Source organism: Manacus candei, unplaced genomic scaffold, assembly GCF_025592945.1.
Source record: "Manacus candei isolate 608988 ecotype Guabito, Panama unplaced genomic scaffold, ASM2559294v1 h1tg000005l, whole genome shotgun sequence".
NCBI classification, from domain to species: Eukaryota; Metazoa; Chordata; class Aves; order Passeriformes; family Pipridae; genus Manacus; species Manacus candei.
Window position 1 is genome coordinate 45479 of NW_026138053.1, and position 24632 is coordinate 70110.

Sequence of the window (24632 nt, forward strand, 5' to 3'; positions counted from 1 at the left end):
GGCGCGGCGGGGCCCGGTCACCGGGGCGACGGGGCAGCGGGGCCATGGCGGCGGCCGTGCTGCCCGTGGCCGTGTTCGGCTGCCGGCCGCGGGTGGCCGGCGGTGTTTGCTTCCTGGAGGAGCAGGTGCTGCTGCACGCGGCCGGGGCGGGCTGCCTGCGGCTGCACCTCGAGCACAAGTGGCACAACTTCATCCCAGGTGGCACCGACCCCCGGCCCCCCCGGCCCCCCCGGCCCCCCCGGCCCCCCCGGCCCCGCGGCCCGCCCTGACCGCTCTCCTCTCCGCAGGCACCGAGAAGAGCCGGGGCGTGCAGGCGCTGGCCGTCAGCCCCAACCGGCGGTTCCTGGCGGTGTCGGAGGCGGCGGGGGAGCAGCCGGTGCTGGCGGTGTACGATCTGTCTGCGGAGCGGGCGCGGCGCCGGAGGGCGCTGGCGACCGCCGAGCTGCCGGCGCGGCAGGCCGTGTCCCTCGCCTTCTCCCCCGACGGCCGGTACCTGGCGACCGCCACGGCCATGCCCGAGGGGGTCCTCACCTGCTGGCTCTGGGAGAAGCATCAGCTGGAGGCGGCCGTCCGCCTGCTGGCCCCGGGCAGCGGCCCCTGCCAGGTAACGGCGCCACCTCCGCCCGCTGCCGAAACCCAGCTGTGACAGCCCCTCTGCGGCTCGTTTTTAACACTGCGGTTCGCAGCTGACTGTTTCTTTGGGAGCGCATTGCACTTTTCGGAGAGATGGATAAAAGGATCAAACTTGAGTTCAACAAGTACCGGGGTGCCAGGTAGCACGTATGTTCATCCTTCAGGATATGTGCACAGTACGTTTTCCTGTGGCCACATGGCTTCTATCCAGGCCAAAAGGAGGAGAGGGCTCCACGTTGTCCACATGGTAGATTTCATACAGTTTCTGTGGCCTTTCTTGACATCTGCTGTTGGTCTCCCTCAGCAATAAGACACTGGGCTAAATAAAGTCTTGCTTTGACCTATAATGGGCATTCTCATGTCTGTATGTGTTCTATCACATGAGATTCTCTTACATCACATCAGGTCTATGTCATGGGGCCAGCACAGCCCTTGCCTCCCTGCAGAAACACTTACTAAATATATTGGTTGTGCTCAGTAATTGTAACACACTTCTTGAAAGCTCTTGGCCTAGTCCTGCACCTTTTCCTTCCTGCAGTCTTCTATGTGCAGATCAGAGGAGAAGAGTGGCTTGGAGCAGGCTGATGGCACTCAAACAAACCCTGCAACCTGCTTTGGGTGCCCTTTTTTTAGAATCTTTCTTGTAGGGAGGTAAGATGCTTCCAGTACATGCGGTTCAACTACAAACAGAGTTTAGGTGAACTACTGAATTCATGAGCTCAACTCCTAAAGAGGGGAGAGTGACTGTAAAGACTCCCACTGTCTAAAGTCCTATTAAGCTCCATTAAGCTACATCCTGCTCCTTTGTACCACTCATAAAAAATGAGTTCTAACCACCCCTGCTATTCTTCATGTTGGATATTGAGATGGCTATTCCATCATTTTCACAAATAAACACCTAATTATGTGGATTCATATGCATAATGTTTGCCTGAAATACAGAAGTTATTCCTGGCCTTTAAGAACAAATGGTCACACTTTTCAGGAAGCTTGCTACTGGAAAAACTTGCTAATCAGCAATAAAGAGGTATTTTGGCCTTACTTTTGTAATTTAATTTTGAAGGGCAGAGACAACTTGCTTGATACACGGTTTTGAAAGGGGGAAAACTGCAATATGTAGTTATGATGGTTAATTGTTAGTCTCTTCTGTATTCATGTATGTTTCTGTGATCTGTCTTCCCTTCTTTGTTTTCCTTTATCTGGTATTGAAAGTCTTCAGAACAGGTATAAAATTTGCTTGTTTGTGAACATAGTTGTAAAAAATCCTTTCTGTTGTTCCATAGGTTAGCTTTAGTCCTCAAGACAGCACCCAGCTTTGTATCACTGGAAATGGCTTTTTTAAACTTTTTAAGTACAGTGAAGGAAATTTGAAGCAGATGAATTTACAAAAGGGAGAGCCAGAAAACTACTTGTGCCATGCCTGGCTGTCTGAGGAGAAAGTTGTATGTGGCACTGACACAGGCAAACTTAGCGTGTTTGAAACTGGAGAGCTGCACTGGGAGACAAATTTAGAGTACAGAAAACCACCCAGGGAACTAGAAGAAGATGCAACAACAAAAGAATATGAGAGGTAAATCTGTTAAATATTATTACTGATAGTTTCATGTTTGTGCATGCAGACTAGTTGCAGGCCATTGACTGACTTCCTTCTTGTCCAGCTTATGATTTTGATTGCTGCCAATTGAAATTTTTTGATTTGTCTTTATTCTTAAGTCTTTATGCATTTCCCGCTTGCAGCTCTCTTGATGTTTCTTGTGGACTGGCCTCTGAAGATATTACACAACATAGTTCTTTGCCTCAAATATCTGCAGTTGCAGCATATTCCAAAGGCTTTGCATGTTCACCTAGCCCAGGAGTTGTTCTTCTGTTTGAGAAGACCAAGGGACAGGAAGCCTACGAGGAGAGTCAAGAAATCTGGGTAAGGAGAAAAAAGCTTTTCTAAGCAATTATACAGCAGAGGCCTGTGTAGAGGACTGTGAGTGCTTCTGATTCAGTTATTAATAATAATTTTTAGCACATTCTAAATTGCATTGTAAGCATTAGCTAACTGTGCTGGTGATGTTGAAAGGAAGGGAGTTGCCAAAGGTCACACTGCAAGTCAGTGGCTGATGTCCAGGTAATTCTGCAGGTTCCCTTCCCACATGTAAAATGTGCTTTGAGGCTGCTAAATTTCAGGGAACCTTTAAGAAACTTTTATCTGCGGAGACTTTTGGAGATAAGAAGCAGTTTACATAAGTTTTGAAGAACTTGGCTGCTTGGTGTTTTCCCAAGGAGAAGCTTTTCTCCCCTCAGATATTTATTAGAGCTGTCATGAGACTTGTGCACTCTTAAATAATCCAGTAAGGTTTCTGTTCTACCTGTTCTATAGTGTATGCCTTGACTTTCTGCAGTCTCTGGCTGAGAACACTTAGCTCTAATGACCTGGTCAAGACTTCATACTCTGGTCCTAAAAGGTCAGATCTTTCCTATGCTTGAGACCCTGTAATAGGTGTTATCAACCTGAATGATACACTACGAAGAACTGTTATTCTGAGATCACAATTTTTAGCAGTTTTCATTCTGGCACTTGCTAGGTTTTTTCTTGATGTTTTTCTGCCATCATTTTCAGTCTTGTTTAATGCAGTACATTAGATTACTGCTGAAATGTCTTCTGATACTTTGTTTCAGCTGTAATGCTATAGATACAGTTGTCCTCTTGTCCTCTATTCCCTGCCTTACAGTAGTTACATGGTATTAAATATCCCATTTGTCTTGCTGCTATTGTGTATATCCTTATTAAAGTAGCATTTCAGAAATGTCTGTGTGTGTGTGCATGCCTACTACCAAAACATGGAAACCTGGCATATCCCATAGGATGCATTTTCTGTGCAGCTTCCTCAGGACCAGTTCAGAACTGAGCCAAAAAAGTCAGACCGACAGGACATTACATGTATATGCTTCAGCCCCTCTGAGGAAACAATGGTCATTAGCACAAATAAAAATCAGCTATACATGTTTCCTATGGTCTCCTCCAAACTTATAAGGGTAAGTGCAATCCTATCACATTCCACAGCCATCATGTCCAGTAAGGGATGTTTGTAATGTCACAGGCTATTCAGTGTTGTTTTCTGTGATGCATTCTCATAAAATCCTTCAAATAGCATCTGAACCCTTGATTTTTTTTTTAAAGTATCTACAGGGCCAGGAGGTATTAACTGAATTCTTGCAGTGTTATAACCCACCCCAGAAGGGGAGGGTAACACAGGTTCTTGTTAATAGATCCCTTGGGGCAGATTAGAGTGAAATAACACTGATGATTGGTGTTTGTAAATATATTTATGTAGGGTTTATTTTAGAACAATTTGGTTTCAAAGAAATCCAGCTATGTAGCCGTTTTGGTTGTTATCATTCTATAGTAATATAGCAATATAAAAGCATAAAAATAACATTTCAGAAAATGTATAAGGAAAAGAAAGAGAAAGAAAGGATAAAAGTTGAAAGATATATGATCACCACACATTGGATCCAGGAATGAAACTGTTATGTTCAGAGCAGTGCAGTTAAAGCATTAAGTGGTTTCCTCATTCTGCTACTGTATGCAAAGACCCACGAGACATTTCTTGTCTGAGTTACTGCCTGCAATGAAATATTTGTGATTTTTTAATGTTCTCATTCCTTCTCAGGAGAAGACATCTTATTTTGCATATCTGAATTTCCCATTGCATTCCGATTCGATCACTGGTCTGGACATGTGTATTTGGAAACCCATTCTTGCTACTTGTTCCTTGGATAGATCTGTCCGCATCTGGAATTACAAGACGAAGTAAAGAGTTATTTATCCTTGTTATTACCTCTTGCTTTTTTGTATATTGTGTTTAACAGGCAATCTCATATGAATGAGAGTGTTGTTCTGGTAAAATTCTTGTGTGGTGTGGGACATAAATGGTCTTACTGGCATGATTTGTGGAGTGTGAATATGCAGTGCCTTTAAAATCAGTGCCAAAAGAATCCAAAGCCTTTTCTATTAAGCTACTTTTTATGTCAGACTTCTCATGTTTTGGGGAAAAAATATCTTCAGGAAAGTTTCGTTCGGCTTTGTCTTCAGATACTGTTGTCCCATCTCTTGCTTCTTAGCCATAGTTCTCAAGCATAATGACTCCAGCTTTTAAGGTTCTGTGGAGGGAGAGAGAGAAGAAACCAAATCTCAAGAGATGTTTATGTAGCTTTGCAATCAGCAACTCATTTGCCTTCATTATATTCCAGTATACAAGGATTTACTCTTGCACCTTCCACACCTAATCTGTGAACCAGAAAGTCAAATTTGCCTTTGTTTCCTGTAACATCTGTGTGACCATTACTTAACTGAATAACAGCACGTTTCCTCAAGGACAAGGCACAGTCAGATTGTAGCTTGCAGGTGTCCTTCCAGAGCCAGATAATGTCCTGTCAAGCATGCATAGGGAGTTTGTAGGATTCCATACTGCACAATGGTTTTCTCTTTCAGCACTTTGGAGCTGTGTAAGGAGTATCAGGAGGAAGCATACACAGTATCACTTCATCCCACTGGCCTTTTCTGTTTGGTTGGGTTTTCTGACAAACTACGATTTATTAGTCTGCTGTACGAGGACATGCATGTTTTCAAGGAGTTTGCTGTGAGGAAGTGTAGAGAGGTAAGGAATGATGCAACAATGAAATTGGGGAGTTATAGGGAGCGGAGTGGTGAGGAACATGACAGAATGTAGAAACTTCTCCAATACATCCTAGTAGGATTTAGGATATCAAAGCATAGGGAAATGGATTCTGACTATTGGAAAACAAGGCCGGAGGCTGATGCGTAACTGTTGACCTGGGAAGCAGCAGAAGGGGTAATTTGCTCAGAAATACTCAAGGACAGAATTTTCCAGGGGAAAGCATCAATTAAGACAGTAGTAAGAGCCTAATTATGAAGTTTTCTTTTTGTGTAACCGTTTGAAATTAGACAACGCCATATAAATTCAATGCATGAATGTTTTTATCCACTCCATCTACAGTAATGGGTGGTTGTGTTCTTTTTGTAGTGCTCATTCAGTAATGGAGGCCATCTTTTTGCTGCAGTTAATGGAAATGTGATTCAAATTTATTCCAGCATCACCTTTGACAATGTTACTAATCTAAAAGGACACAGTGGGAAGGTTAGTAAACAAATCCTATACAATACAACACAACACATTAACTAGTTGATAAGATGCATTTTGAAGGGGTGAAGTACAATTTTGGATCTGAAAGGGCCCCAAAAATTGAATATAGAAATAGAAAACTCAGTTTTCTTTGGTCAGTAGGCAAAGTGTGCATGAACTAGATACATCTAAAAAGTCTGTCCTTAAATTGAAGGTGAATGATTGGCAGGGAGCAAAACCAGGAAAAAAATCCCAGTAATAAATTATAAAAATAAAACGTACTAGTCAGTATTGAAATGAACTTTTTCCTGACAGTGTGTTCATAAAGTAGTTCTTCCTGATCTTGTGGGGGTTTTTAATGCTAAAATAGAATTGGCTGAGAAACACCTAGGGGTTTTTAAGTAAGACTTTGATATATGATTCCAAAGTTGTCATGGATTTACCAGTAAAATGACTCTGTGCTGTATGTCTATAACCTGCACATCAGGCTCCTTGGTCTGTTTTGCCTTTGCCAGATACATGCAATTAAATGGAGCGCAGATGATGCTAAATTTGTGTCCTGTGACACACATGGTGCTGTGTTTGAGTGGAACTTGATGACATGTAAAAGGGAGTCAGAGTGTGTGCTCAAGACCTGCATCTACAGCAGCATTTCCCTGTCTTCTGATGCCAAAATTATCTTTGCTGTTGGATCTGACCAAACTCTCAAAGAAATTTCAGAGTCTTCGGTGAGCAACAAGCACTCTGGGATTTTGCTAAATTCTCTGGGGAGGGTGCTAGTGCTTTGGTTTCCTTATCATCCTTTTGGTAAGTAGGAATTGGTCTGGTTTTGAGAGCTGTGATATTTACTGACACTTTTGTATTCTTATGTCCTTTGCCAAGAAACCTGAGATTTTTCGCTAGTTTTGTCTTTTTGTAATTTTACTTGGATTTACCTAGAAGTCTTCTAATCCAGCTAATAAACTTAACTAGGCAATATTGCATCAACTGTTTTGCTGAAATACAAGTGTATCACATCTACTACTGTAGGCTATATGCATTTTTTTTCCCAGAAAAGTGGTAACTTCTGTGTGATCTTTCAGATCATACATCCACATGTGAAACTTGGCTTGAAATTTTAATACTGCATATCTGTAATAAATATAGCAATTTTATATCTAAATATTTCTCTTATATCTAAAATACATTTTAAAAATCTGTAGAGCTTAATACTAATTACTGTTCATGGCTTTACTCCCATAGGCATGTAAATTCTTTTAACTGCATTATTTGCTGCAGGCAGAGGTGTGACAATTGGTCATGCAATAGGTAATCAAATACTTAATGTATTCTGAGGGGTTTGTGTGGTGGTTTGTGTTGTTGGGGTTTTTTTTAGATCCAGCATGAAGTGCCTGCCTATGGCGTTGTTTATACTGCTGTAGCTGTTTCCCATTCCGGGCACATGATATATGTTGGTACATCCCTGGGGACAATCCGAGCTATGAAGTACCCACTCACCCTGAAGAGGGATTTCCACGAGTATCAGGCCCATGCAGGTGCTGTTACAAAGGTAACATAAAGTACTTTCTTTTCCCTGTGATATCAGGAAGATAATTTTGTCATAGAATTATTTAGGTTGGAAAAGATCTGTAAGATCATCGAGTCCAACCATTGCCACAGCACTGCCAAGTCCACTCTAAACGGTGTCCCTAAGTGCCACATCTACATGCCTCTTAAATACCTCCAGAGATGGTGACTCCATCATTCCCCTGGACATCCTGCTTCAATGCTTGACAACCATTTTGGTGAAGATTTATTCCCTAATCAGTCTGAACCTCCCCTGGTGCAACTTGAGGCCATTTCCTCATGTCCTATCACTTGTTACTTGGGAGAAGAGGCCAACCCCCACCAGCTCCCTCAGTATGCTTTGGTAGATCCCCATCCTCCAGGAGGCCACATGTTCTGTCTTGTTAAAACTGGTCACAATTTTGGCATTTTAAGTATTACTGTCAACTACAGCACCTTGAGTTATAGTTGCACAGTCCAACACTGGAATATGAACTTCAGTTATTGGAATTCTACTTTCACCTCAGTGATGAGCTGTATCAGCTCCCAGGTACTTTATGCCAGGCCATGCAGCCACAGGAGGTCTGGAGGAGGGGGCAGCAGTTATTACCAGATAGTTCTAGAGCTTAGTTACAGTTTCAAAAGGAAATATTTAACCGTCTGTTCCTCAAGCAACTTCTCAAAAAAAAACACTAGAGACCTTTGGAATTGTCACATAAATTGCTTGTCTGTTCTATAATTGTCTAGAAGGCCTTTCCTGTTCCAGGTTTTTTTAAATCTTCCTACGGCTTTGAGAGCAGAAGCAGATCCAGTATCTACATATGTTCTTCTTTTCTTTCCCTTCCCCTGTTGTTTCAACCAGGGTGGAACAGGAGTAAAGGACATAATCAAAATGTTGGTAATGGGGCTATGTTATTATTTCCACCATTGACTGTCTGTGGTAGAAATTAAGGGAGTACGTGGGTTGGGAGAAAAATTTGGTTTAAAATAAAACTGCGTCTCCATTCTTCCTTGTCTCGTCTATATATTTTGTTGTCTCTTCCTTCTAAGATGTCAGTAACAAGTGATGACCAGTTTCTACTGACTGCTTCAGAGGATGGCTGTATATTTATCTGGAAAGTGCATGATAAAGAAGGTGGGGCACTGAAAGGGGAAGCAAAAGCTGAGTATGCTGAGGAAGTGCTGATCATGAAATCAGATATAGATGAGAAGGTAGGAGGAGCGACTTGTGAACTTAAACCACAGGATTCACAGTGTACAGCTTATGAATTACATTTGCATGATGTTTTTGACTAGCTGTTCCTATATGGCTTGTATGGCTTTCATCCTAAAAAGAGGTTACAGCAAGTAGTTGCAGCTGCTTGTCAATCTGCAAACAGCATTGTACAAACAGGGAGTGTGGAGAAAGGTTTAGACTTTTCTCTAATGCTTTCACCAATCTCTTGAAAAGACTTTTAATGGAGTAGAGAAGTCATAAGATGGGTTTCTATAAACCATCTTGTAAGATAACAAAGGAATCTTACTTCTAGAACTTCTGAAGATTCTCTGTAAAGGCTGTCATTCATAAATATGTGCATGTAAATAAAACATCCTTAATAAGCTGTTGCTAATGGCAAATATTCTCTCTGTTAAAATTGTCTTCTCATCCATGTCCTAACAGAGTCAGGCAATACTAGACCTGCAGATTTGTGTGAAAGATCTACAGACAGAAAGTGATTATGAGCTACGTCTCAAGGACCTGTACTGTACTGGAAAAATAAAGGCATTGGAAGAGAATTTCACTCAGGAAATAGACTCTCTTAAAGCCCAACACCAGGTATGATTCATATTGCAGAACCAAATACAAAGAAATCTTTCACTGAAGAGTTGAATTCAAGCTTGTATGAAATATATATTAATGCCATAAAGCATTTGAAAAATGAATTGTTCCTTTCCAATGAAGACGTTCTTGATATTTGTAACACATGAAGCTACCTTTGAATCAAATATCTTATAGGAACAAGGGGATGCAAGAGTTCTCCTAGGTAACCTGTAAGTATCTTCACATAAAAACAGCACATAAAATGCTGCCTTGAGACTAAGGATCAGTAGTAGAAATGGTATCATGCCCTAAAAGCTCCTTCACATACAAGGTTGCAGCTGCTGCAGGATCTAACAGTTATTCTTCTCAGTGATGCCTTCTTTGTTCTGTCTGCTTAGATTTTTAAGAACATCTGCTGAGGTGTCTTTTATGTTTTTTGAAAATGAAAGTAGAAATATATTCTCTGGATTTCTTCTGTTCATGTGCTTATTGATTTCTCTTGTGGTGAAGCAGGACATCCCTGCAAAGGCAAAGGCTATTATAATTCCTCACAGTGTCTTATTTATCTGTGTCTGGTTATTCTATTCTGTCCATCTGGATTTCTGACCTGTAATTTGCTATATTTCTGGACTTTTTTTTAGATTTAGAAGGCAAGTGACCCAGTAGCAATTTCTCTGACAGTAAGAGAGCTTGAAGTAAGAGATTACATATCACATGATTCAATTCTGTCAACCTCATGTTCTTTTTGAGCCTTTGGGTGAATATTGTCCTGTTCTGGTGATTTGTTACTGCATAATTTGTTGAGTTGTACATAGTCCCTTCAAGCAGTGTTTCCACATAATCCACATATAGGATTCCAGTATGAAAGCTTGCCAAGTTCCTTGCTAGTTTTAGTATTTTACAGGCTTGTAGTTTTCAAGCACTCCTTTTATACCTTTCTTGTCTTTTGGCCCTACAAATGTTCTAGGAGGTTTATTTATTTTTATTTTTTGAGGAAGTTTAATTATTCATTTTAATGTTTTCTTCAAGTAGTTCTTCAGACTCTTTGGCTTGTCTCATTGTGGTTTTTTTTCATTCAGATAACCTGAGTTCTAATCTTTCTATTTTTCCTCTTTTTGTACAACTTGACCTTGTACAAGAAGCCATTTCAATTCTTGTAGAGTCCTCTTACCTGTGTTTTACCTGTGCTGGTTTTTTTCTGCAGTTCTCCAGCTCTTTTGATAAGCAGTGCTTGGCTATAGAGTTATGATAATCTCAGCTACACTAAAAATTCTTTAGACTTGCTGATTATAGGCTTGGGGGGCAAAAGCCTTTGAAGGTGAAGTTCTCTAGGCAGGCAAGTTGTACTTGTCCAAGTGTCAGTATGTGTTAAGATTGAACTGAATGACAGCTTTGGACAGGCTTGGGACTAACCTTTCTAGCTGTTGTATCCATCAGACAAATAGAATATTTCTGCTTATGCAAGACCCATGCAGTTATTATGAGAAGAAAGTGAAAAAATTGTTCCTATGGTACAATTCTGAGCTTTTCTGGGAAATTTCTCACCTATTTCCTTACTCCAGTTCTTTGTGCTTTTTTAGAAGATTATTTGTATTGGTAGTCAGACATCATTTGTAGTGGTAGTCAGACATTCCAAGCAAATGGCAATCAAAACTGGCTCTTGCTTAGGTTTATGTCAGACTGTGCAAATGTCAGTGTTTTAGGATCTTGGGGTTGCTTCAAGTGAGACAAAAAGCAGCTTGAACTTTAATATCTGGACAACAACTTATGGAACTGCAAATTCTCCTCAAGCAGGAACACATAAATGAGTAGAGACTTTTGTAGCTCACAAACTTCTCTTGTTAGATTAGGATTTTACAGTACATATATTGTATTATATTATATCCATTTGCTACATTCCCTTAGTTTTCCATAATTTTGTAATTTGTCATGACAAACTGATCTCTGGTAAAACTTGCATTAGTGACACATGGCATCTGAATTTTGGTGAGGGACTTCCAAACACAATTCTGTTGTTGTGTATGTATTCCCCACCATGGGGCAAGAGCACAAACAATTTGGACATTGCTTCGTCTATTTTCAAATTAAAATGTATTTTTCTTATTTTTTTCCCCCCAGATTTTACAGGCAGAGAAAGAAAAACAGGAGCTACAATACGAGTGTCAACTGTCTGAGCTGGTGAAAAAACAGGCCAGGGAGGTGCAACAGCTAGGTTAGACTATAATGAGTGTTTGCAATTAGAAACTGGAGGAAATGCTTTGGATTGATAGCAGGTTATGCAGGGATGGATTACTAGAGTAGAAGTACAAGGAAAAATGCACATATGTCATATAGGTATTGTACACCAAATGTTTGCCTAAACTGCACCACACACGTGCCCATGATGAGAACATGCTGGTGGGCCCTGTATCTTAGAGGTTTGCTAATTTCTTCATTTATTTTATAGCTCACTGTGCAAAACCAGTGAAGTTGTACAGTTCAGCAAGGAGACTAATGTACAGTGTACATAAAATGGAAATACCTGGACTCCAGATTCGTAATCAAGATGAAAATACTGCAAATTAGTCCCAAAGAGCAAGTCCATCTGTAAACGAGTCCATTGCCCACTCATACTTTGTAACAGTTGAGCTTACACAGCTCTGCCATGGTTGTCTTCTCAAGGGAATGCCTAAATTAGTTGTCAGTTTTGTATGGCCACAGAGCCTAAAGCCCCTGTATATCTGATGAAGAAAGTGATGAAGTGCTTCTACTGTAATTTATTGCAACCAGCTGCCAAAAAGCCAGTAGAGAATAAGACAGTGCTGCCTGCAGAAGGGTAGGACTCACCTCTCGTTTCTATTAGTTTTATCCATTCCATATGTTTCCTGTTAACAGAATCTGCAAGTAATAAGAAACTCTTAATGGAAAATGAGAGATATGAGGAGCTGCAAGTGAAATCCCAGAAGATGCAGGAGGCATATGAGAGAAAATTGCACAGTTTGGAGGAGAGCAAAAGCACGGCTGTGAAGGAGCTGACGGAGCGTTACGAGGAAAAGCTTAAACAAAAATCTGTTCAGCTGGAACAGGTAGGAAACTTGATTTGCAGTTTGATTTGTTGACCCAGTTTATCTTCAACTGTGATAAAATGTTCCCCAGGACAGGAGAGGTTGGCATCCTCCCTGCAAATCCTAATCTGCCTGTAACCTTGGGAAAATATGTTGACAGGTAAAATAGTGATGAGGAAAACCCAGCTGAGTTACCAACTTTTCTGGGCTCCATACCTTGAGTAACCTGCTAAGATCAATAACTTTGGGCATTCTTAGCTAAATCCAAGAATTCCTGTTTATTAATGTGGCTTAGTTGGTACATCTAATGTAATTGAAGAAAGATTCAATCATGTTGTTCTAGTGAAGAGAAAACATTTTGAAAATGGCTAATTACATTCCTGAGTCCTTGAGGTTCCTACCTGCATAATTTAGGGAACAAAGATAAATACCCTGAATACTTAAAAAACTCTTGCACACTGAGGTCAAACAATTGGCTTGAAAAAAAGGCAGCCAGATAACTGATACTTACATATCTAGAGTCAGTAAATCCTATCAACAGTACTGTTTGCAGCCCTGTGTTGCAATACCTGTTTGAAAAGAATGTGGGAAGAGAGGCATACAGAGACTGAGGCAAACCTGAGTGGTTATTGGTTCTAATACATCAGAAACAGCAATTTTAAAAGATCTTCTCAAGTGTCACTTTTTTGTGATTTCTGCAGCCAGAACAAGTTTGCTGATTAGTATTTGGGCCAGGTTCCTACCTTGAAGCATTCAAGTCTTAGGAATAATTAAAGAGAAAAAAAAAAAGAATTTTTAATGTGTATGTTATCAAAGTTACTTTAATCCCCTAAGAAGTTACCTTAAATGATATTGTTGCCATTGAAGAGGCCTAATAGAGATCCTCCCAGGAGAAACACAGCTACAAACAACCTGTCATTGGTCTCATACTGTTGTCTTCTCTAATGCTTACTTTCCTTAACTGCAGGCAAAGGAGAATATGAGGAGGCAGATTCAAGCACATGAAGAAATGGAGAAACAAATTTATGAAGATGGAGACAAAGAAATCTCAGAGATCAAAAACAAGTATGAGAAACAGCTCAGCGAAGAGAAGGAGTCCAACACGCAACTGAAAGGAGAAATAGGAGTCATGAATAAAAGGGTATCTTTTATTCTGTGGTAGGAGCAGACCTGCACATGGAGACCTGTAACTGGGCATTGAATGTGATCAATGGCATGTCAGTTTAGTCCATTAATTTGATCTGTAAATATGTGGCATTTCATATGAGAACAGTAGCCCCTTCTTAGGTCAGTTTGAATGTTTCAGAATATTTGGGCAGAGGAAGAAGCTGTGTGCTGATTGTATTGCTGATATGATTAGAGATAGATGATAGAGGAGGTGTGTTTTTATTAGTACACTTTTTCTTATCTACATGGTTTTAAATTATAAATAATATTGTTCATCCTATGATGGGAAAGAAATGAACCTTTTAATTTTTCTAAGATCCGATACGTTGCTTTGTTAGTAAAATACTTCTACTGCTTCATTTGATGCAATAAACACCATGTTTTGTATGCATCATCATTTTTTTATTGGTTTTGCCAGGATTTTTAAGGAGGCATAAAATCTTTTAGCTCTTTTATTGTCTGGGTATTGTGTTTGCCTAAGGAAGTCAGAGGGACAATTTTTCTTTTTCATTTTCTTCAGTATCTATCTGCAGACAGAGAGGTTCTTTTCATACCCTCTAGTATCATGGTACTGTCTTTAGTTTCATTATCTTTGAGACACCAGGAATTTCTCCATGGTTTGTCCAGCACCATTTTCTGGTTCTGACTTTCTTGGCTGTGCACATCTTAGTACTGAGGCAGGGAATTTGAGGGTACCCAAGAGCTATGAACTAGGCACCCTTCCAGTCTACTTTTGACATCTTCAGAGATGTATCTCAAATGTTCACCTTAAAAGAATTTTCCATGGATTGTGTGTTATTTGCAGCTGATGCTTGGGTATAATATCCATGCCCTTCTTGCTTCTGGATGCAAATTCCTTGCTTCCTTGTAGTGCAGTGGGTATTCTATCAGAATATACATGTAACTGATGTGATGCTCCTTCCTCATATCTTAGTTTGATATCCTTTATCCCACACTGTGTATAAGGTATCTTACAGAATAGGATGGCTAAGTTGTGCATAGCTTTTGGAGACTGCTGAGTTCTTACTTGTTTGCCTCTCTAGTTGAACAGCCTACAGAAAGAGCTCAAGGATCGAATTAGGGATATTGAGGAAATGAGACTGGAACAGCAGAAGCTGGAAAACATCATTAGAGCACTGGAGAAGGACATCTTGGCACTGAAGACAGAGATTAAAGAGAGAAGTGACACTATCCTAGACAAGGTGAGAAACTGGACACCTGGCTGAGATCAAAATCACCTCCCTTAATTTAATACAGATATTTATTTTAATTGTATTTGCTGTGATAATATCCCGTGACTGGAAACTCAGTTTTAACTTAAAGAATTTGTGATCTCCAGTTTGGGATTTTAGTTTTTAGTTGACATTCTAAGCTTTCCTTGAGGGGCTCAAGTTCAGGATGTTGGCTTTCTCATCCCCTATTCTGAGATCTGTAGATGGCTCTGCATTATTTGCCCCCTGCCCTCCCACCCAATCTGTAGATTTGCAACTGAAGTTCAGTCTTCCACTAGATCTGTGACTGCTGGGTTTGCCTCTTCTGTATTTATGCCTTGTCCTAGGGATCTTTTTGAGAGTGCTGGGTCTGATTCAGATCTCTGCACCGATTTCTTCCAGGAGAAGCATATATATGACCTAAAAATGAAAAATCAGGAACTGCAAAATTTCAAGTTCGTACTGAGTTTCAAAATAGAGGAGTTTAAGAAGCAAATAGAGTCACGTGAAAATGATATTAAAACAATGAAGGAACAGATCCAGGAGGTGAGTAACACTCTCATTTGGCCTCTGCTTCTAAGCCCTTTGTCTGAATACAAAGGTGACCCAAAAAGTCTCATGAAAGATTTCACCCAGTTTGCTCCTTGGCTTCGTTCAAGGATACACAGCACTGATTCAATATCTTTGCAGCTGATAAAAATATTTGCATAAAACAGCTGCTATTTAGTTTTCTATCACGTGCTACCAGTGATCAACATGGTTATTTCCTGTTTCACTATTTAATTCTAGATTTTGCTTAAAAATAGATCTTATCCATATGTGGTTGCCCTCCATGTGCCCTATAAGGTTTGCAAGACAATGCTTTTGCTGATCTGGGGAAGAGAGAGACCTTCTTCTCTCAGAAAAGTTGCAGATTTGTGGAAACATAACTCTGCTTAGGGCCTAGGTACATGGACAAATTATATTCATCATACATGGGAAATTCATACTTAGCTTGCAGTAAATTCATTGAGGCAACTTATTTGTGATAAAAACTTACTGTGATCTCTCCATAACTCATAGCCAAACTAGGACTATGGTGACATAGCTAATCAATGACATATAAGTTTTCATAAGTCTGTTTATTCAGAACAGCCTTTAAAATAAACTGAAAACTAGTGAACAGCTTGTATGTACTTCAGACTAGCATGATGAAATCCCTGTTGTCTCTTCTGGTCACCATGTTATGCCAGTTAAATGCTGTAGTACCCTTATTACTTTCTTCCTGTGTGTTCTATGTATGTACCCACAGCTTTTCAATTCATTTGTTTCTTTTCAGTATCAGGTTCTACTTATTGTTGCCCTTAATCTTTCCAGTATCGACTGTTCATTTCTATCTCATCCATTTTTATTCAGATGGAACAGTAAAGCTCCAGTTCAGCTCCAGGAAATGAAGGGGCATCACATAATTTAAATAAATGTAGCTCAAAAGGGAGCTGCACATTAATTTTTGTGCTTTCTGTGTGTTCTGACAGAGGGCAGTGTTGTTCTAAAATTGACAGTTTCGTGTTGTAATTCAAACTGAAGGGGGAGCTACTCCCTCAAGTCTGTATTTCCAGTCTGCGGCTTTCCTGTTTTGTGTTGTTTTTTCATGTCTCCTCTTAGTCCTGATTTCCTCCTCCTGCTTCCTTTCAGATGGAGGAGGAGCTGGAAGGATTCCACAAGGAGAGCACGCAGTTGAAGCTGAACATCACACAACTGCAACAGAAACTGAAGGCGTCTTATCGCGAGATGGACAAAGAGAGGCAGAAGGTATGGGGTACAACCACTGTGCAGCTCCTACAGAACATTTGTGGGAACAGAACACTGGTGGAGCATTAATTTGAGCAAACAGGTACTTCAGGGATACTGTGTCCAAGGACCAAGAGAGTCTGTGGTCAGTGGGGACAAAGAAAACTTCCAAGCCTGCAGCCAGGTTAGAGAGCTGATATTAGAAAAACAATCCAACACATATTCAATATGTGTCAACACATATTCTCCTGGGTTTAACAGAAAACTGAGGCAAATTACCTGTTCCTGAGGCTTAACAAATTACCTGTTCCTGCCCAAGCTTGAAATCTGGGGACACTTGGCCTAACCAGGAGCAGCATGTAGGATACCACCTAGGCATTTGTAGGATGAAATAAAGGGTCAGGTCTTTAATGGAGAAGTCAAGGACCCCTTGTTTGACAACAAGCACATCAGACATAAGGGAGGAAAAGGGACTGCTGGTGAAGGTGGAGGAGCTTGGCAGGCAGTGCAGGAGTGAGGAAGCAGGTCGAGGGACCAAGAGAGAATGAGAATGCAATCTTGATGTGAAATCAGCAAGTTGTGCAAGTCTCTGATAAGTGTTTTGACCCTAGCCTTCTCTTGACAACTGTTGTTTCTAAATAAGAATGTAGGGTCCATAATAAACCACTGGTTTTCAGATGACATCTCTAGATGCTGGCACTTAGATTGCCTAATGCAAGTATCTTATTATTACTGCTAAAATCTAGAACTGCTGTTCAACTTGTAGTGGTCACATCCCCAGTGGGTTTTGTGATTAATTTATTTTTTTAATAAATGAAGTGGAAGTGAAATATATGAGAGTTTTCACCAGTTCCCCTACACTTTCTAGAAACTTTCTAGAACTCTTCTAGAAAGAGTGTTCTGATGAACCAAGTAAAAATGTGACTGCCTCATTCTTGCAGAAGCAAGATATGGAAACCGTCATCAAACGATTTAAAGCAGATCTTCACAACTGTGTGGGCTTCATTCAGGATTCCAGAAAAATGAAGGATGGTATCCGTGAACTCTACAGCAAGTATGTGCAGCAATCAGACGTGGTGAGTCAGGACCTTTGCCTTGTCCTTGCAGGTCGTTTTGTCTGGTTGTGTAATTACTGAGGCAAAATGCTGTGCCCTCTCAGGTGGAGGCTGAAGCAGTGGACACAGATTTGCAGAAGCAGTACATGAAACAGCAAGAGTATCATGAGAGGAGTTTGGCAGTTTTAAAAAAGAAGGTGCTGAAGGATCAGGAAATGCACCAAGCTGCTTACATGCGCCTCGTGCAGGTAATAAGCCTTGTCCTTGTGGTATGGAGGGGTAACAGAGGAAGTGGCTGCACAAAACACACCTGTAGCCTTACTGTTATGGTTTCTTAGGACTTTGAAACAGTTCTGGTTGCCTTCCTTGCCAGAAATTCCTAAATTTTTCAAGTGCTTCCATTAAATATTCAGAACAAAAAGAGCATGATCTCTAAAGTCAGAAATTGCTGCTGGTTTGTGGATACTTTTGTTTATCTCCCACTCCCTAATGTAAAAGGAGATAGGGAACCTCCTCTGCCTGGATATTTTTAAAGAAATTAATGTACTTATTTTTTATTTCAAACAGTATTTATAATTGCCATCATAGTCAATTTGCCCCTGTCTGAGTGTCAACTTGTACTTGCTATGTGGTAGTGTTTAGGAACTAATTTTGGAGGAAGAAAAGGAAAAAACTTACTTTCCTTGGCCACATAGTCCCATGCCTACTTATCTGAATGCAGAAGAACTTTCTGGTTTTCACATCCAGGTTTTTCAAGGAAATTCAGAAATACAAATGCCTATTTGTACTAAGATCTCTTGCTCAGAACCCTTGTTCCTTACAGGGCAAGGTAAACTGTGACTGCTGGGGTCAAAGATCCAATTTGTTTTCATCTGGAGTGAGAGGATCTAAAGCCCCACACCACACACCCTCGGAGGACAGCTTTTCTAGTTTCTTCTTGCCATAATCTCCTTCTGCTCAGTCAGCATTTCCTTTTCCCCTCACTAGTCCTTTCATCATTGTTACTTTATTATGCTTCCTCAGGATCATTAGAACTCAGCCCCCTCCTTAGTCATCTGTTCTTTGCTGTTTATTCATAATTTGCTTCTTCAGGGCTAGACAGCAGTGATCTTCTTCCCTTCCCTATTTTAATTTTTTTTACCCCTCTGTGAGTTAGATGTTTCCTTTGGCACAAAAGGAGATGGCTTCAGAAAATAACCTGAAGAATTTCCTTGCTGGAATAGGGTGACAGATGGTGTTCATAATGATAAGACTTGATGTCTTGGATCAGTAAGCCTAACATGAAATGATGATTAAAACCAAATTAATAAAACATCTGGAAGATGAAGATATCAAAGATTCTAACCAGCCTGGTTTCTTCAAAGAAAAAGCAATTCTCTGAAGTCCAGTAGATTAATGAGGCTTTACAGCCAGGAGGAATTATCGTGCTCTTCCAGTCCTTCACAGGGGGCTTTCAAGACTGGTTTAGACAAACTTCTGTCAGGACTTGCTTTGAAAAAGTAAATGACATCTTGACAATCTTCTAGCTCTGTATTTCTGTTGTTCCTCAGTTGCTCTTACATTTTCAGAGTTCTGCATTCCTCTTTGAGTGATTATTCATAGGTACATTCCACTAGTGACTGCTGCAACGGATGATTAGAACTGTCAAGATAATTGTAATTATTCTTACCAATTGACAAGTTGCTTGTTGTACAACTATTAGTTTTCCCTCCAGCCTTCTGTATTTGTCACTTGGATACACAAGAGCAGAGACACTGAATAATCCTGAAGTCATGCTGCTTGAACTGAAGCCCGTATAGGATGATCTTTTCTCTATGTCCTACCTGTCTCTGACAGTCAGCATGTAGGGACTCCCTAGGCTGCAGATTGCATCCAGACATCCTATGCAGTTGGACCTGATGGCCTCATCCTCCATGCATTTGATCAGTTCCTTTTCTGAAACAATTGGTTCTTTGCCACAGCATCCTGTGACAGTGAGTTTTCCCATGATCATTTGTTTTAATCCATTCTATGACCACTGCATTACAGTGCAAGCTTTCTGTCAGAATGCAAAGATTGAACTAAAGGCTAATCTCTCTGCAGAGGAGGCTTCTTCAGTGTCAACCAGCAGCCTTTTAGCACCCAGCAAACCAAAGTTATTGCTGCCAACCTGAACTCGAGTGCATCTATCTACAGATAGTTGCAGTAAGCTTTGTACCTTGTTACTAAGCACTTTCCAGTTGTGTGGTGCCAATACTTTTATAAGTATGCTGTAAGGAACTGAATCATATGCCTTGCATAATCTTTTATGGTAACATAATTATCAATCAAATAATTTAAAAAAAAACAAACAAAACTAATCCAAGATTCGAAGACATCTTTTTCATGGGAAAATTTCATTAATCCTTGTTCTTATCTCCTGTTGTTTTAGTGGATTCCCTACAGCTTGAGACTAGTATTATGTGAGGTACCCAAAGCATGCCTTTTTGCCATTTATCTTTTTTAAATATTGACACTTATGATGAAATTCCAGGGGTTGGAGTGGTGCTGTCTTCCAAACTTCTAAAAAAACCACCACAGGTGGCTGAAATAGTTGATATTCTTGGTATGATGGCAACTCTTTAATATTTGCCTTAGTTATTGAGGTGATAAGGTGTTTTACTGTCTTTGTGAGAGGCAAATATACAATTCTACTTCTGTCTCTTGAATTCAAAAAAGAAATATTTAGTTAATGGTGCTCCCATTTCTGAATCATGAACAACAGTTTTATCATCCTTCACTAGTAGTACCCCATACTGGTTTTGCTGAAGTCTTTGAATCTGTTGCAACAACGGGTGAAGTACATTTACTGGTACTTCCACAGCTCCTTCAGCAAAATGCTTCATGGTAGGCTACTAAAAAAATTGGAGTATTGAACTTTTATGGGCTGAAAACTGACTTAAAAAAGAACAAAAGACAAATACTTGGCCAACTTCTCCTCATGTTAGCAGTACATATCTCAAGTCTCCATGTACTTTATATATTCCTTAATAATTCAGAGGGGGTGTTGAAAAGTGATGTCTGCTCAGAACTGATGAAAAGGGCTTTGAATAACTGCAAGGAGATGCAGATAATTTAAGTGAACAAATGCATACTGACAAATGAAAAGCAAAATAATACACACTGGAGGGAGAGATGGGAATTCTTCACATTAATTCTGAATTAATTGGATCAATCTAGGAAGAGCCCTGAGCTTCCCTGTGGAATTGGCAAGGAAGATGATACCTTGGAGTGCAGCTGCAGTCAGAAAAGCAAAGCAAATATTAGTTTATTGAGCTAATGTGCTTTGAATACTGTCATGTTTTGTGTCAAATCTACTGTGGCCTTATCTGAAATGTGTGCTGTACTGATTGCCCTGTATCTTCTGCTGGTGATACTGATTCTGCACTGTCCACTGTCCCTCTCAATGACATGAAGATACATATTGCTCAGCCAGATGGTACCTGTGCTTTTCCTTATATAGCATAATGTTTTTGCAGGAAAATGTGAGTCTGATTAAGGAAATCAATGACTTGAGGCAAGAACTGAAGGTGGCCAACACCCAGGTGCACGACCTCCAGGCAGCACTGAGATTAAACAAGAAAAAGAAAGCAATTCAAGACACAGGTGAATAGTGCTTCTTGTGTTTACCATATTACAGAAGCCCTCTTTGTCCTTGATGAACAATTCCATTAGCTTGTCTGCCTGGTGATACCTGTTATATTGTAAATATAATTTATATATATATAGTAAATTGTATATTATATTATATATATTATAAATTGTATAAGCTGCTAAATACTGCAGAATTGACTATTTAGATCGACTGCTTCAGCCCTGAAAGATGCCTTCCCTTGTTCATGCCAAAGAACTGTATGAGCAGGACCTTTGTTACTGTCCTCTCTGATTTTATCTTCTAGCTCCCTCCAGTGAACTGCTGTCTGGCCCAGCTGTCCTGAGGTTGAATCCAGAGATGGAAAGTGAGAAAATCATAGAAATTCAGCAGCTAGAAATTCAATATCTGCGAGACCAAATCCAAGAGAAGGGGCAAGTCCTGAACTGTCCAAGTTCAGTCTCCTTTAGTCAGAAATCTTCCTGAGCTGAATCTGGAAAGAAGCTGCAAGACACAACAACACTGACCTGGTTCAAGGATGCCTTACATAATTATATCCTCCTGGCAAGATTAGAAATGCAACAACATAGATTAGACTTCCATGATCCTATACTCTACCACTAGAAGCATTTGTGCAACACTCACTGCTCTGAACACTTCTACTTTCCTGGAATCCGCCCTTTCCATGAGACTTAGGAGCCAAGAGAAAAAAATAAATTTGTGTGAGTGCAAGACTAATCTTTGTGCCTTCATGCTAGGGCAGGTAGTCACCTTTCTCTTGAAAACTAATGTGTCCTAGTTGAGAAGAGCTGGTCAAACTCTGTAAGCCTTTTCTGCTAGAATTCTAATTTGGTGTGGCTGTGCTGCAAAATTCAACATCAGCCTTTTGTTTTCCAGGAATGAATTGCCTGTGTCCATACAAAGGACTGCTGCTATTCCAAGCAGGTATCCAGTCAGAGACTAACAATCAGTTACCTTGTGAGGGCAACCTTTGACTCAAGCACACCTGAACTAGAGCCCTTGCTCAAGCCTCTGCCTCCTGTCTAGAGATTAGTTGCCTCATCTGCAGCAATAATTTCAGCAGGACAAAAAGACAGCCTGTTTCAGACTGTGAAATCTGGAATAAAGTCCAAACCTTATGTCATAACTCTCCTGTAACTTTGATAAATTGATTTTTTTTCCTTGTCTTTTTTCCAACATCCACAATCCCTTTAATTCAGTTTTTCAGTGAAATTCTCCAAATAAGTCACTCTGCAAAGTACTCATATACAGAAAAAGGCAGGGAGTCATTTCTTTAAAAATGAGGGGTAAAAAATTAAATTTTTCATCTTTGGTTGTTGGTGCATGACACACGGTCTCACTGAGGAGTACTTCACATACATCAGAAGTTGAAGCTACTGACTGAGCATGGAACTGTATGGTGTTATAACAGCCAGTATTGTTACTGTTTGTCTTCCTATCCTGAACTGTAGAAAAGTGACAAGTGCTCTCCACATACTCATAATATTACACAGAAGATGATGGTGCCAAGGCTGGGTAACAGGTAAGCTGCATTACCATTAGGGATACTGGACTCATTTCCAGGGTAACACCATGGCAAAATAGATGGTTCCCTGAGCTCCTATGACTTTGGAGACTCCAGCTGAGTGCTTTGTCCATGAACATGGAATTAAGTTTCTTTAGTCTTGGGGTTTTTTTCCATTTTGCATCTTCAACCTGTATGAAGCATGGGTTTCACAGGAGCAAAAGGAAGAAGTTAGGATGGAATTAGTCTGTTAATGGGCTATCTTAACACTCTTTCTTCCTCCTCCCCTCCCCATATAATCATCTTGATACTTCCTGTACAGAAAGAGGATGTAATTAATGTAATTAGTAAATATTTTAGAAACTAGTTCCCTCTTAAATTTTCAGCACACACCCATTTTAATTTGCTAGGCTCCCATGTGGTGTAATTTTCCCCTCTCTCTGTCAGAATAAATTGAGTGGTAGAATCATAGAACGCACTGCTTTAATAGTAGTGGTTTAGAGAAATGGAATCAATCTTTCTGAAAAAGAAGAACCTTGTCCTAATATACAGGCGAAGAATTATTTTGAAATGGTGACTGATGTGCTTAATAATATGCCCCTGTGTCACCCTCATTAGAGAGATTTTAAAGGCAATACAGATGAAGCCTTAAGTAAGCACCTGCCAAACTAGGCTGAAAAGGATTTTGAACTTGATCTTAGCAGCTAAGAGGCAGCTAAAACATTGATTGTATAGGGGAACATTAAAAGTCAGGCACAGCAGAGTGTTACAAGTGAGGTTTATCAAAGATCTGCTGGAAGCAAAGTAGCTGTACAAGCCCCTTCTATACTGGGAAAACCAGACAAAGGTCAAACTCCCACGCATATGCTGTAGAAATGTTGTAGAATAAGTTGTAACTGGATTATGGTTTTGTGGGCTAATGGTCTTCTAAATTCTCTCAGGGTGCAAAGACACTTTCTGCTTTCATCCTCCCTTGATCCGCATTGTTCTGTTTCTCCTTTTATCTCTAAATGAGCTGGAAAGCATCTCATGCTCTTATAAAGCTACAGCCCATTCTTTTAAGTGAATATATGGTTATCTTTAAATGTGAATAAGGTTTCCCCTTGGATGACTTTGTTAACTGGGCCAACTAAAAGACCAGGTTTTTCTGAGTAAGGTCAATCTCATTGTTTAAGGGTGTTTGTATAACAAAACTCACCACATCTCCTTTGCTGTTTTAGGTTTAGGACAACCTCTGGATTGATGATATTTCACAAATTTCAAAAGATCTCTCAGATTTTTCTCAGACAAATTCCTGAAGCTGTCACACTCCTTGGTTTCTATTTGATTAGCATATCCTAAGCTTCCCTGCTCATAGCCTGCTAAAAAAACTAGCATGTGGCTTAATGTCTGAGCCTCCCTTTCCATTAACTGGACAAGAGCTGTTGTTCAGTCCCATTTTCTTCTTCCTGCATCTCCCAGGAGATTTTCCAACTGCTCAGACTATCAGTAATGATCCCTTCTGCTATGATGAAGCCCAGCCATGAAGGAGGGGATATCACTAAGCCTGGGAGTCCCGTTCCCCTACTGACTTCTGCGTTCTTGCTACTCCCTTTTTTATTCTTCATCTCTTAAACGGATCCTTTTCTGTTTCCCTAATTCCTCTCAAAGTGGTTACCCTTTTCTTTCCACGGACTTACCAGGAAGTCAGCTCTTCTGCAGCACAGTAGGCTCTGCTGGTGCTGCTGTCTCCTATCAAGGGGTTCTGCAGCTGCCTTGTCATGGGAAGATGACACCACAATGACATCTTGCCTGACTTAAGTGCCTGCCTGGACTAATGCCATGGAAAGATTCAGGTCTGATATGACCAGATGGCCCCAGCCTATACAGTAGTGCAGGAGCTGCTTTATTTAATGCCACATAATACCAAATATTTGCTGAATGTGTCAAATCTTCCCTAGCGCTGCCAACCTGGCTGCAGGCTTCCTCTCACCTTGCTGCCTGGGAGCTGCTCCCTGGCTCCGGCACCCCTTCCCCTCCAGCTGGGAGGAAATGAGCCACCTTCCAGGATCGGTGTGTGGCCAGAGGCCAGATCCTGCCCGAGGAGGGAGGGGTAGGACCTGCACACCGGCGCGGCTCTGGAGCCTCTCCAAGAGC

The 24632-nt window shown here is 40.5% G+C and overlaps 1 protein-coding gene and 1 long non-coding RNA gene across 5 annotated transcripts; one reads left to right on the forward strand and one right to left on the reverse strand.

The window, feature by feature from the left end:
* Nucleotides 1-5: 5 nt before the first annotated feature.
* Nucleotides 6-22403, forward strand: CFAP57 (cilia and flagella associated protein 57). Of its 3 annotated transcripts, XM_051808444.1 has the most exons (22): nt 7-198; nt 288-604; nt 1917-2203; nt 2371-2551; nt 3505-3657; nt 4296-4435; nt 5117-5282; nt 5670-5783; nt 6284-6496; nt 7144-7317; nt 8364-8525; nt 8974-9129; nt 11233-11326; nt 11989-12179; nt 13126-13299; nt 14369-14527; nt 14939-15082; nt 16211-16327; nt 17248-17382; nt 17466-17609; nt 20859-20985; nt 21279-22403. In XM_051808444.1, the coding sequence occupies exons 1-22, from the start codon at nt 45-47 to the stop codon at nt 21455-21457; spliced, it is 3681 nt and encodes a 1226-aa protein (XP_051664404.1). In that variant the 5' UTR covers nt 7-44; the 3' UTR covers nt 21458-22403. The 3 variants fall into 3 exon arrangements, with proteins under 3 accessions (XP_051664411.1, XP_051664404.1, XP_051664419.1); XM_051808451.1 differs by lacking the exon at nt 7144-7317 and having other exon boundaries at nt 6-198; XM_051808459.1 differs by lacking the exons at nt 7-198; nt 288-604 and adding an exon at nt 721-773.
* Nucleotides 22404-22544: 141 nt separating this feature from the next.
* LOC127480429 (uncharacterized) lies at nt 22545-24600 on the reverse strand. 2 transcript variants are annotated; one of them, XR_007907909.1, is made up of 3 exons: nt 24469-24600; nt 23695-23843; nt 22545-22687 (listed from the first exon to the last, which is right to left on the reverse strand). It is a non-coding gene; the product is annotated as an uncharacterized LOC127480429 (long non-coding RNA). The 2 variants fall into 2 exon arrangements; XR_007907908.1 differs by having other exon boundaries at nt 23695-23846; nt 24469-24589.
* Nucleotides 24601-24632: the final 32 nt, after the last annotated feature.

What these genes read in the sequence shown, in the direction of transcription:
- CFAP57 (XM_051808444.1), top strand. Translation starts at nt 45, where the DNA reads ATGGCGGCGGCCGTGCTGCCCGTGGCCGTGTTCGGCTGCCGGCCGCGG. An exon ending in ACAACAAAAGAATATGAGAG is followed by an intron (nt 2,204 to 2,370) that starts GTAAATCTGTTA and finishes TCCCGCTTGCAG; the next exon opens with CTCTCTTGATGTTTCTTGTG. An exon ending in AGGAGAGTCAAGAAATCTGG is followed by an intron (nt 2,552 to 3,504) that starts GTAAGGAGAAAA and finishes TTTTCTGTGCAG; the next exon opens with CTTCCTCAGGACCAGTTCAG.